This window comes from Uloborus diversus, chromosome 1 (genome assembly GCF_026930045.1).
Source record: "Uloborus diversus isolate 005 chromosome 1, Udiv.v.3.1, whole genome shotgun sequence".
NCBI lineage: Eukaryota > Metazoa > Arthropoda > Arachnida > Araneae > Uloboridae > Uloborus > Uloborus diversus.
The window spans coordinates 143,157,516-143,172,153 of NC_072731.1; the positions used below are offsets into that span (position 1 = coordinate 143,157,516).

The window sequence follows — 14,638 nt, forward strand, 5'->3', positions numbered from 1 at the left end:
TGGATTAAAATTCAACATTTCTGGGACAAACCTTCAAAACCTTGCGTAAGTACAGTCATTTAATCATGGTATAACATTTAAGGCTTTCCAACGGGCTTTTAGTGTTTTCAGAGTCGAGTTTCAACAAAGTAAATTGAGTACTACTTCTTGTTTAAACCGTTTTAACATAGTGATGTATGGCTTTTTCTATCATGTGTACTAATATATGCTGTTACTTGCTTGTCGCGTCAGCGGTCTCGCGGATTTTCCCCAAAATGTTTATTGTTAGCAATACGAAATAATTAATAAGTAACCGTTATGAAAATTTAACGATGTAACTTAACTGCTACAGCAGATACACTAAATGTCTTTATCTTCTCAATAAAATAGCTGCGTAGACGAATCAAAGGAAAAAAAAAGACGCTTGGAAAAGAAATCTCTCTGTGTGTTTCATGCCATGACTCATTACGTAAAAATATTTCGTTGGTGTTATTTAAAAAAAAAAAACGAATGCATTGTCTAGACGCGTTTATTATTACTTTTTTTCTGATTTCTGTTTCCAATGCTTTTTTATTATGTGGGCTGCCAAAAATTTGTTTTGATTTTAATGTCAAAAAAGTTCCTATTTAAAAAAGAAAAAAAAAGTGCTTTTTTAGATTACTTATGTTCAAATAGGATATTCAAATGTCGAACCATATATGCATACGTATCAATATGTTACTCTTGATTAAAATATTTTGAACGTTTATAAAACGCCTGCAATTTATGAAACGATTTGATTTTTCCGTGATTGTAATATAACTGAAAAATGTTGAATGTGTCCGTAAATTATCCATAGATGCCTACATTCTTAATTTTTGGTATTATGCTGTAGTAAATGTCAATATCCATTTAAAACTACAGAGCAATCCAAGGGTTTATATGAGAGTTAGAACTCGGATAGAGGAATTGAAGTCATGAACGCTTCTAAATCATGTTGGAAAGTCTGAAATGTGATCAAATGCCTTTGTTCACAAAAAAATGAATCCGCTAAATTCGTTGATACCATATTAATACAAGAGCACAAAGAACACAACTCCACTGCCTTTCACATCGTTTTATTCACTACAACTACTCACAGACACGGACGAACATAGAACTATATACAAGTTTGATGATATTAAGCAGCTGGCCTGTAGCCACGCCCTCTTTCCCCTTAAAGACCCTCGTTCTCTTCAAGATTCTCGCTAACACACTGGGGCCCCGATGACCATGTCATCCAAGCTTATACACATTAACATTACAATGATACAAAATACACTAGATTGAACATAAAAACCATAATAACACTAATTCACCTTAAAAATGTAGAATTTAAAGTACACGTTTGACATGGAAAATAAAAATTATAAAATGAAATGCACATTGAATCATTTATGTTCAATAGGAAGTTTAACCAATTTGTGAATTGGTCTTCTCAATTCACCTGTCGATGTTTTTAAAGTTACAGCACGTACTCTGCTGTCACTGCTGTCAATAGTTTCAGTTACTCTTGCCATCCTCCATTTGAGGGGTGGCAAATTCTCGTCCTTGATTAACACTATGTCATTGCAGCACAAATCCACGCATGGGGTTTTCCATTTGTTGCGCACTTGCAACTGCGTTAAATAGTCCTTCGACCATGCTTTCCAGAAGGATTGTGAAATTTGTGATGTTAGTTTATATCTTTCACCAATGCTAATTTTCTCATTGGTAACATCAGGCTCAGGTACGCTCTTTAACTCCGAGCCAATGAGAAAATGACCAGGTGTTAGAACACAATAGTCATCAGCACAATCTGATGCAGAAACAAGTGGTCTGGAATTCAGCGCTGCTTCTACTTCAGCTAAGACAGTAGAAAACTCCTCAACAGTTAATATCTGTGATTTCATTACTCTTCGCAAGTGAAATTTCATCGCTTTTACTGCGGCTTCCCAGAGGCCACCATAATGGGGAGCTGATGGAATGTTCAGCTTCCACGACACACCTTCATCGGCTAGATATTGACCAAGATCTCTTGAACACGCTTTCCAATAATTTTTCGCACCGATGTAGTTGGTTCCACAGTCACTGTATATTTCCAGAGGTTTTCCTCTGCGAGCGATGAATCTCTTCAAAGCTGAAAGGCACGCTTCAGTACTTAGGTCGCTTACTATTTCAAGATGCACGGCCTTAACAATAAAACACACAAATATGCACACGTACATTTTTAACGCTTTAACTCCTCTTCCACGACGAGGGGTAACAAGAAACGGTCCAGCGAAATCTGTACCACATTTCAAAAAGGCTCTTCCAGGATTCACTCTAGCTGACGGTAAATTTGCCATTATTTGTTGCGAAAATTCCGAACGAAATCTACAACAAGTTACACAGTTTCTCACTACTTTACGAATTGCAGATCTTGCACACACGATCCAATACTTCTGTCGAATTGATGCACTAAGTAAGTGTATACCTGCATGTAAATACATTATATGGTAGTATCTTATGACCATTTCAGTCACAGGATGTTTCTTTGGCAATATAAGAGGATGTTTTACACTCTCTGCCAAATTTGCATTTTTCAAACGTCCGCCAACTCTAAGTAGGCCTTCACTGTCAATGAAGGGATTTAACTGTGACAAATTTCCAGACTTCAAAACTTTCCCTTTCTCTAAAGTTGCAATTTCAGTACTAAACACAGTTCTCTGTACTGCTTTAATTACTTGGTTATGCGCCTCTCGCAACTCATCAACTTGAAGAAATGAAGAATTAACTTTCATTCCTCGCGCATTTCTAATAAATCTAAGACACCATGCAACAATTCTTTGCAATTTACTCCAAACCGAAATTCTATTGTACAAATTTTCGACCAGTTCCACCTGAACAACCATAACATTAGTTACTTCACTTCTTTTCTCCCGTAAAACCTCTACATTGTCACAACTTGCAGATTTGAACACCTGCTCCGGCCATCCTTCACAACTCTCCTGAAGCCAATCTGGTCCTAACCTCCACAATTTATTCAACAACAGATCTTCCATTGAAATTCCTCTAGTTAGTAAATCTGCTGGATTTTTTTCCGAGGGGCAAAATTTCCAGTCGCTGGGATTCGACTTCTCCTGAATCTCCAAAACACGATTTGCTACAAACATTTTCCAACGCTTGGCACAACCCTTTACCCAGTACAACGCAATCAAAGAGTCACTCCAATACACAATATTTTGAATCATGTCTCCGAAAACTGTCTTGAGATAACTTCCCAATCTAGAACCTATCACAAGAGCCATCAACTCTAAGCGAGGTAACGTTAATTTCTTTAGCGGTGCTACTCTACTCTTTGACAACACAAAAGACACCTTATACTTCCCATATTTATCACGAAACCTGAAATATACAACAGCTCCATACGCCCTCAATGACGCATCACAAAATACGTGTACTTCAGCCTTCTCACCAACACAGCTTTCTAAACAATGCCTAGGAATTTTTATTTCACTCATTTTGTCAGTTTCTCCACACCACTTTACCCATTTTTCCCGCAAGTCTTCTGGCAACTCTTCATCCCAATCAATTGCTCTCTCCCAAATTTCCTGCAACAATAACTTAATACGTACAACGAACGGAGCAATCAACCCAACCGGATCAAAAATACTAGCTGCAGTCTGTAAAACGCACCTCTTACTGTTCTTCAATGATTTCAATCCTTTAAATATCCCTTTTAGATCCAACGACAACTCATCTTGCTCTGGATTCCAGTTTAACCCCAACACTTTCACTTGGCTAACATCAACCGACTCCCGTTCCTTTAGTCCCGTCTGCACCCATAGTTCTTCTAACTCTTTGCTGTTAGACCTCAATTTCCTCAAGTTAAAACCTCCTGCCTTCAGAATAGTTACAGCATCAGATGACAAATTTAAAACTTCGCTCACACTATTTCCACCAAAATACAAGTCATCAACATACAGCGAAGATTTTAACATCTCAACTGATTTAGGGTGTGTATTCTCAAACTTTTGAATGTGATGCTTAATTGTAGCACTTAGAATAAACGGAGACGGTTTGCAACCGAATGTTACTCTTTTCATTTGCATGTATTTAAATTCTTCACTAGGACTATCTGAATACCAAAGAAATTTTAAAAACTTTCTATCTCTTTCGGGAATACCAATCATTAAAAATGCTTTCTCAATGTCTGCATTAAAAGCTATCTTGAATTTACGAAAATTTAAAATGATATCAAGTATATTTGGATTTAAATTCGGGCCAGTTTCTAAACAATCATTAAGAGATAAATTACCCTTTGATTTAGAACTACAATTGTACACAATACGAACTTTGGTTGTTTCTTTATCTGCCCTGACGACAGCTCTATGGGGCATAAAATATTCCTTACTATCCCTATCACACTCTTCAATAATTCCCATTTTAACTTGCTCATTCACAATTTCCTTATATTCATTTGCAACCCATTCGTTTTCATTTAAAACCCTTTTTAACTCTTCAAATTGCTTTTTAGCTAACGTAAAATTGTTCGCTAACTCATTAGGATCTTTCTTCCACATTAGATTTGTTTCGTATCTCCCATCTACGAATTTTAATCCTTTCTCAAATTCTTCAACGAAAGCCTTATCTACCGAATTTAATTCCTCCTTTTCTTTTATTCCCAATGCTTCGAGTTCCCGCAGAATCTGAACGTCTGTAGCCGCAACACAGAGATTTGACGCCACTTCATTTTTTAAGCACTGTGAGTCACTTAACTGAGTTCCTTGTAGCGCGAAACCAAATACCGTTGGAACACAAGTAATTGTTTTGTTTATTTTCTCAAATCTCGTAGAGTCAACGATCTGCCAAAATACATCTGCGCCAATTAATACTTCGATTTGTATATCGCTCTCGAAACAATCGGCCAAAATCAATCCTCGCGAACGCATAGTGTTCAAAATTTCTGCATTTGGAACAGAGTTAGGGGCTGCAGTTATCGTATCTGTAATTAAAACTTCAAACTGAATGATTTTATTAGGATCATATCTATTTGTTAACTTTATCTCGGCTACATCATAAATTTTCTCAACGGGCCTTACTGAACCAAAAGAAAAAACCGACAGTCTTTCCTTTCTGATGGAATTTAGTTTTAAACAATCTGCTAAGGATCTTCGAATCCAACTCCGGTCTGATCCGTTATCGCATAAAATCCTCGTAAATTTGTTTATTCCTCTCCCATCCTTAGGATTGCTAGCATATGCGTTGCAAGTTAAAAGTAAAACGTTAGACACTCTTGACCTAGAGACGGAAGAATTATTACTTGTTGAAACTGCGCTCTCCTCTTCAGGGGGATTTTTACCCTCCCTGGCCTCTTTCGGAAAATGAATCATTTGATGATGCGGTTTTCCACAGAAACAGTTTCTTGCCTTACAGAATTTTACACTGCACCCAGAAGAGAGACATTTGAAGCACAAATTATTCCTTTTTACAATATCTACTCTCTCGCTTACCGAAATGTCTTTAAAATTCGGACATTCGCTTATCGCATGAGTTTCGCCTGTTTTACACAAAATACAATGAATATTTTTTGCTCCTGATAAATATACATTGGAAACATCTCTAGAACTATTACTACGAAATTTATTTACATGGTGAATTTCATATGAACCCCGTTTACGATAATTATTTCCCTCAGTATTGGAAGAATATCTGCGCGAATTATTTCCTTCGCTTTTCTTATTTTCACTTCCTGAAAAGGATTTAGGAGGAAACGACTCAGATTTTGGTTTACCTCTCGATGACAGATAAATGTCGCACTCTCGGCCTAATTCTTGCGGTTTAAACCATTTCTCACCCTGTTTTACAGCTATATGAGTTTTCAAATCTCGATCGATTTCACTAAACAGTTTATCTGAAACCATTAATTCACACACTGATTTAAAATCACTCACATCTCTTAGCCGACAATAATATTCAAAATTAGCACTTAATCTGGACGCGAATTGCACGTAATTTTCGCTAGGTAATTTTTGAGCATATCGAAATTGATTTAAGCACACTTGAGGCGTTGGCTGAAATTCTTTTAAAATCGTTGCTTTGAGTTTATCATAATCATTTACATCTTCCTCACTCATGTGAACCATTAAATTTGTTAATTTTTCTCCTAGAATATTTAATAGAATTTCCGCTTTCAGTTGTTCCGGCACATTTTTTTGTTTTGAATGCCTTTTCAATGGACTGAAAAAAGAGATTAAACGATTCTGCCCTAGAAGGTACTGAAATTGTCAATGTTTTAACGCTTTTAATTAAACTTTCAGTACTACGATTAGATATTTCTAATTCAGAATTTGGAACTTGTGATAAATCCTTTTTAATGCTTGCTAATTCTAATTCTCTCTCTAACTGCGATAGTTTTATTCTCTCTAACTCTAATTTAGCTTCACTATCTGACAGTTCTCTTTCCAATGTGAGCTTATTCTCCTCTAAAATATTATGAACAACACTTTCCACGAATTCTATATCACTCTTATAAATTTCCGAATTTTCAATTAATTCTTTCAACTGAATTACTTTTGCATTAGGAGGGATCTTTAAATCTAATTCCTCAGCAACGAGTAATAGCTCGCTCTTTTTTAATGTTCTAATACTCATTATGAATAATAACAATAAAATAGAATTAATTAGTTACACACAATAATAACTTATAAAAAATAACAGTAAATCACATAAGTAGCACAATTAAAGCATCATCATTCAAATTTAACCTTTTCTAAATTACTAACTATGTAGTATTGCAATATAACCTTCCACAAAAATCTAAAATCACAATACCTCTTAACAAAGATTGGAATCGACACCTCTTGCACAATTCAACACCTTACTACACTCAACACCATTCTCAACTCAACAAAATACTCTGTGGCATCCCACCCCACTCCTGACACCAAAAAATATGATCACAAAAAAATGAATCCGCTAAATTCGTTGATACCATATTAATACAAGAGCACAAAGAACACAACTCCACTGCCTTTCACATCGTTTTATTCACTACAACTACTCACAGACACGGACGAACATAGAACTATATACAAGTTTGATGATATTAAGCAGCTGGCCTGTAGCCACGCCCTCTTTCCCCTTAAAGACCCTCGTTCTCTTCAAGATTCTCGCTAACAGCCTTAAATGACAAATTTTAACCCAAAATCAATTCAATGTGAAAAACGTACCAAGACTTTGTATATCATAAGCATAAACAATAAACACAATAATATTCAAAAATGCACACAATACGGGGGAGGGGGGAGAGAGGATCTACTGTAGAAATCAGTAACGGTGCCATTTATCTCTCTGAAGGTTCCTTCTTTTCACCGCCGCTGTCTGTCTTTTAAAAGGTGCCCGTTTTTCACCCTAATAAGAGGTGTGATTTTGGCTCCGTATTGGGTGTCGCTGGTGAACAAGCGTTTCACCCCTGAAAGGTGCCAAACGCAACCTGTAGTTTTAACAGTGTACGTGCAATATTTACACTTGAATTGCGTAATTTGTTGACGGTTTCATAGTTTTATTCTTAATTTCTTTTTTGAATGATTAAACAACATATTATAATGTTTTTTAACTATGTTTAGTGTACCTAAATCCATACGTTATTAAGATATTACTGAAATCTTAGTTATATGTTCAATTAAGAAAAAAAACAATTATTTATTAAATAGTCTTTTTGTTTTTCTTCCTTTTTTTTTTTTTTTTTTGGCTGTTGTTCTTCGTTTTCCATCATACAGCAGTCTGAAAAGGAGAAGCATAACTACAGATTGTATGTGGTACGATCCAAAAGTTCAGGGGACAAGCTATATAAAACCTTCTACAGAATAGTTCACATTCCCGAAGCACATCCACCTTCAATAGGTCAGTTTGAGGGACTATGTACTTCTGCCAGTGTTCATATAACTTTTGGAAACACTCCTGGAAGCCATTTTTCGCTACCTTCTGTGATGCAGCTTTATCTCCTCCTGACAGAACAAGAAGTTCTGTCTAGAATTATACAAGCATACTTTCCCGTATACCCATACTACTTTCTTATACCTGATCAATATTCTCAAAAATAGCTAAAATCGCAAATTGTTCCAAACATATTTTTTTACTATTTTAAGCTGATTTTTTGGAATAAAATATTCCTCACACATCTAAAAAAATTAGATGCGTAAAAAAAAAAAAAAAAAAAAAAAAAAAAAAAAAAAACGACCAAATAAAATAGCAGCACCTTTTAAACAAAGCAGCTAATACACTTTTTTCCATTAAAAAAAATATCTTTAACAGCTTTCAAAACCAAAAAAAATAATAATAATAATTAAAATAAATACACCATATCAAAAAAAAAAAAAAAAAAAATCGTTTCTTTTTCCCCTGTTGCCAAAAATAATTTTTTAAATGAATTAATGCACTTACCAAAATAAATAAAAACAATAAAATGTCAACTTAAAAAATATTTTTCATTGTCAAAAATAAATAAATAAATAAATAAATAAAAAATCGTCTGCGCATATCTTTATGTAGAAACATAAATGACTTCGAGTTTATTCACCGGAAACTGAATACCTAAACTAAAACGTAAGCGAGAAAATAAAAACAAGTCATATCAACAATAATTATTTCACAGTTAAAACCATAACTGCGGAGTCGGAGTCGGAGTCAATCTCATTGTGGGATAAAGGAGTTGGAGACGAATATCCAAGAGTTGGAGTCAGTCATTTGCCCTCCGTGTATAAATTTTTGCCAAGCTACAAAGTAGGAGTCCAATTAATAGTCGGGCACAGGAGTCGGATTCGGAGTCAGGTGCCCCTAAATTAGCGGAGTCGGGATCTGAAGTTTGGCCTCAAGACCTATTTCTAACAAAATTTCTTGAAAAAAAAATCCGCCTTCAAGTACGGAATCTACATTGACTTTCAGTTTCCCCGTAGGCACTAATGTTAAGGGATTTGAACTGTTCAAAATTGAACGGAAAATTGTTCAAATCAAACAGATATTTTATATACAAGTTTTTCATCAAACGCTTTTTCCTACAAAGTTTGTTTGAAGCAAATTCGCCTCACAGTTCGAAATTGCCTTCGATTTCCCCGTAGGCGCTAATGTTAATTTTTTTTTTGAACTGTTCAAAATTGAACAAAAAATAGTTCAAATCAAAAAGCGAAATATTGGAATGAGGTGTCCTCGCCGAGATCTTTCGAACAAGAAAAAGTTTATTCGAATCGGACAATTCATTCAAAAGTTATTAGGGGGGGGGGACAGACCGAAAGACATTTCCCCCATCTTAATACCCTACTTTGAAATTTTTAATTTTTCGATATTTATTTAATTATTTTATTTATTTTTGACTTTTTTTTTGTTTTTCGCGATATTTTTAAGATGCATTAAACCTTCTTTCATGCTTTTTCTTCTTTTTCTGACTTTTACTGGGAAAGTAGGCTAAAAAAGCGGCGTTCATGCAAACGTTTTTTTTTTTTTTTTTTTTTTTTTGCTGGGAACAGGTAAAAGTCACACGGAGCTAAGTCCGACGAAACGTTATGGTATTTGTTTGTTGTATCAGAGTATTGACCAATCGAACCGTGCATTCTCAACATGAAAGTCGCCTTCATCCCCACGATGAAGTTAAAGCAGCAGCGCAAGAAGCCTTGCAGGAGGTTGCGATAAATGTCTTCAAGGTGTCCTTCTAAAAGCTATACGTACGTTGGCAGAAGTGCAGAGTCGTTCAAGGTGACTATTTTGTAGATAGATGTACTTCGGTGATGTGAACTATTCAGGGTAAGGTTTTATACAACTTGTCCTCGAACTTTTAGATCATACTACGTACGTATGAATTTTCAACTTACTATTTCATAATGTTTTTGAGTGACACTAGTTTACGCGCATGAAGACATCACAAGAGAAATTGCGATAATTAACTAAGGAGGCCGTTCAAAATGAATATTTCGGTCATCTACATGTTCTTAGGGTACATGTGCAAGTACATATGTGGCGAAAAAACTTGTGAAGTGTAAACTGGGGTGATTGTAAAAAAAAAAATTTAGGTCGAAATCTGATTTTTTTTATGATTACAATTCCTTATTTCGTAGAAAGGAAATAAAGTGAAATGAATCAATGATCCTTTAAATCCCTGACAGTCTTATCAATTTATTTCTGTTAATTTTTTTTTTTTTTTTTTTTTTTTGCCATCGGCCAACGGCATCGGCCATCGGCCATTTGGAGGAAAACAATCGGCCATCGGCCGGCTTTGAACAATCGGCCAACAATCGGCATCGGTCCATCGGCCGAAAAATGCCATCGGTCGAGCCCTACTATGTATAGTATACAAAGCGGGTGTTTACACATTTTTGTAATGATTTCACATAGAAACCATTGCGACACATGCGATAACACACAGAGACATCTCATGTTTAGCCAATTGAAACTTTACAACTTTTGTTCTTGAAGCAAATAATTGAAGAAAACATCCTAAGTCACATGATAGCATTTGAAGACAAGTGTTAGATAAAAGCAGGTTTCATTCATTAGTTTTACGTAAAACGTGGTCGCCCATTCGTCGGAGTTGAATCACGTGACTCTGGATGTTTACCTCAACTTTTCCTAAGCCAATGACTGAACATGCTCCATCCAGTAGGAGGGGGTGGCCCAAAGCGGGTAAGCCTTCGTATGCCGTACCCCCCCTCATGGTGTGTAAGCGGCGATGCATACGTATGTCGAAGCAGCAGTGAAGCGGCATGGCGCAACCAAACTTAAAATTTAAAAAAAAAAATTATACACTTGTAAAACAAAATGAAGTTTTGTAACTTCTGATTAGTCGAAGACCAGTTTTTTTTTTTTTTTTTTTTTTTTGATTGGCAATTATAATATGTTATTCTGACGCCATTCACCTACAAACTACGATAGTCATTTCGTTTGTTTCTTTTTTAAATTCAAGGTTATAATTATTGAAATAATAAACGTGCCTTTGGGCAAAGCGGGTAGGGTAAAGCCGATATAGAATTTAATCATGTATATTTATTTATAATTTTTTGACTAGTCTGCTGACTTAGAGTTTCTATTTCAATAGGATAAGTATAACTTTGAAAATTTATTTTTAGGATGGTAATTTATTAGTCTATTAATTTAATCAGTTATTTCTTTATGTTTTATAAACAAATGTGCTGACTTTAAATTGGATAAGTACTACTGTTTTATATAATTTTTATATAATGGCATGTAGCTAGAGTCAACTATTTTGTTTGGCAAATGTATCAAATCACAATTAGTTAAGCTTACCCGCTTTGGGTTCCCTGGTAGGGCAAAGCGGGTTTTTCAGATGTTTGTAAATTTTTTTTAATAAATAAATATTGGGTTTGAAATAATACAAAAATCACTTTTTATTTTGAAGTTCAAGAACATTGATAGGAAATAAAACTGAAATTGTTGCAATAAAAATACAAAAACTACAATTTTTGAGCATTCTTCGAAAACCTATCCGCTTTGGGCCACCCTCTCTTAATTAAATCCTGATTTAAGGCTGTAGGTAAAATATTCCTTAATAGGTAATCTTTTGAAACCCCACTATATTTTTTCAATCACACTGTAGGTTCACTAAAGTAATTGATAATATAATGAGATACGAGTATGTGACTAAACTAACATTTAGCGGTGATATTTTACTTAATTTTCTGCCAACAAAAAAATAGACTAAAACTCTGAATTGGGATGAAACTAAGGAGTGACTTCAAGGGTATTGAAAAATTTTGTTGAAAATATTTAACTTAAAAGCAATTGTAAATATTTATGAATCTTCATTTATAGATAGATGAAAAAATGTGTAGGAAAAAACACTTATAATACGTTAGTACTACGTTACAGTAGCTGCACTTATTATTAACACGTTAACTATTTCTCTGAGTAATTCTAGAAATAGGTTGCATAGAAATGCATTCAGCCTTTAATAGAAATGCAAGCCCTAGATTAATAGACTCGTTTCGATATTTTTTTTCCTTTCATTTTTATTTCAGTAAATGCAATGCTTTCTAGATATATTAGCTCTATATATTAATACAGAAAGTTATCTTTTTGATAGCAAAGATTACTTGTATCCGATAAATGTAAAAGAAAAGAATATTTATATCTGGTTCAGACCTGGATTTTTTATCCAATATTGGGAGCTTCTGCTTTTTGCTTAACATTGATATTGCTTTGATTCATTTTCTTTTTTTCCCCCCGGATTCGCTTAATTCATGATTATGTTTATCATTATACTTCATCCATATATTATAATCAAAAACAGAAAAATTTTCTGATGGAGTCCTAATAATATATTTTGAATGGCAGTCATGGCACGTGGCCAAACGTTTGGAAATGTTCTCTCACCGACGGCTTACCTTTCTCTTACTTTCTTACTTTTAACCTCCTTTCTCAAAGAGGAGGGAAGTTGGAGTCAGAAGGCTTATTTAACATAAAAATAGATCTAAAACAAAATAATGTAAATATTAATGTGATTAAATAGGTATTGAAAAAGTAATACTAATAAATAATGTAAGATCTTGAAAGTGGGAAACGTGAGGTTGCTAATCTGTCCGTCCAACAACCGTTTAGGTAATAATCTGATTCGAAAAAACTTTTTTGTCCTCGAAAGATCTACCCCAGGTCTGCTGATTTCCATAATTCAGTTTTTCCTTTGCCCGATATTAAGCTTTTTTTTTTTAATTTACATTATCAACAATGGAGAAAATTAAGACATACATAAAACACTCTGAACTAAAAGGTGGATTTTCTTCGAACAAATTTGGTTGAATGTTCTTGACGAAGAATATACATTTAAAAACTTTTTTTTTGTTTGTTTTGGATAATTTAAGGATATTTTTTGATCAATTCGACGATTTTTACTTCCTTTTACAAAAAAAGGAGTATTGTATTCGCGAAAAAAATTTTCACTCAAAAATCGGCTTTAATTTCCATTTTGCTAACCCCCGAATGAATCTTGTGTTTATTTTTTCAAACCCGACCACACGTGAATATATGCCTAGGAACGTACAGACACCCAAAATATCCATTTGGACGGTCCCCGAGTTAATTACAGCGACTTTTCTCGTGGCGTCTGTATGTACGTATGTATTTGCGTATGTGTGTATGTATGTATGTCGCATAACTCAAGAACGGAATGTCCTAGAAAGTTGAAATTTGGTACTTAGACTCCTAGTGGGTTCTAGTTGTGCACTTTTTTTTTTTGGTTGCATTCGAATGCTCCAAAGAGGGTCTTTTTGCCCCTTTTTCGAGGAGAAATCATTGTTAATTTCGATGTAAACTCAAGTGATGTTATAATTTGGCGGACACTTGGCGATATATAGCCAGTTTTTTGGTCGCCAACTTAACGACAAATTCGGCGATTTCTAAAAAAAAAAAAAATTAATCTGGTTTCAATTTGGCCACTGTTGGTGATATTTAGAGAGTAACTATTCAATCACATTAAAACTGCTAATAATGAGAACATGGCATTAAATTGGAGTAAAAAGAAGCCATGTGATGGACGCATCAGGTCGTTAATATTAAAGACAGCGGTGGAGACACAAACTTTTTCATATTTTAAAAGATTACGATTTATTTGTTTTTTATCGTAATATTTGGAACAAATTTTTAAAAATCCGGAGAAATTTTGTGAAAAAAGATAATTTTGACCCCGTATCCGGTTAACGAAGAACAAGCTATATTGACCGTTGCCTATTGTAGCACATTTACATTGAATGATGTTCAAAATGTTCACCCATCTTTCGAGGGTGACTGCAGATCTTTTTTCCCTTTTATGGTCTCGGATATGCCGTCATTCTTGTCTGTCGAATTTTCCTCAAAAGCTAAGAGTGAGATAATTGCGCCTACTATGACAACCTAAGATTCATTACCCAATATTTCGGTTCTTTTTATACTCCTCAAATTACTCATTAAAAAAAATAAAAATATCCTACCATAAGAAAATTTGTTTAAATTATATTAGTCGACTAATTAATGAAAAAAGGCGATTTAGTTTATTAGGAACACGAGTCCCCAATGAGGTCAACAAAAAAATACACCAAAAGATACTATCAAACTTTTTAAAAAATATAAATATTTTATTTTCAATATAAAAATATGTTAAACAATATTTGATAAGCTCAAAAATATTATAAAAAATTTCATATTTACTTTGATAGAAAAGAGAAAGAATAATTGTCTCATTCGGGGTAGGTTAGACCGGGGCACATTAACGCGGATTTTTTTCAATGAATGTTCTAATTTTTATGTTTTAACTTCGGAAATTTTAGACATTGCGGTTTTATGGAGCAGTTAATGGAATCAAAATTGGTACATTCAGTTGTTGCTCAGCTTGTGTTTTTAACTGTTAAAAAAATATTTTTGAGTCCAAGTCGGTTGCGTAAACTTGCCCCGAACACGGGCACGTTTACGCATATTTATTTTGACACCTAACGTGGTTCTGTTAGTGTTTTGAACATAATGTCTTACCATCGCTAAAATAAACCAAATTTATTACAGACTGAATAGTGTATTAAGTTGAAGCTGAAAGGGTATGAAGGTATTGAAGCATTATATGATTGTAAGTTTTAAGATACGAACGTGTAACATAATTAAAAATTAAATGGTAATTTTCAAAACTAAATAGCCGGAAAATACTAAAAAT

General features: G+C 34.3%; 1 protein-coding gene across 1 annotated transcript; it reads right to left on the minus strand.

Annotated features, from left to right (window-relative positions):
* Nucleotides 1-1,388: 1,388 nt before the first annotated feature.
* On the minus strand, nucleotides 1,389-6,612 carry LOC129216059 (uncharacterized). The gene is made up of 2 exons (XM_054850205.1): nucleotides 6,285-6,612; nucleotides 1,389-6,124 (listed from the first exon to the last, which is right to left on the minus strand). The coding sequence occupies exons 1-2, from the start codon at nucleotides 6,610-6,612 to the stop codon at nucleotides 1,389-1,391; spliced, it is 5,064 nt and encodes a 1,687-aa protein (XP_054706180.1).
* Nucleotides 6,613-14,638: the final 8,026 nt, after the last annotated feature.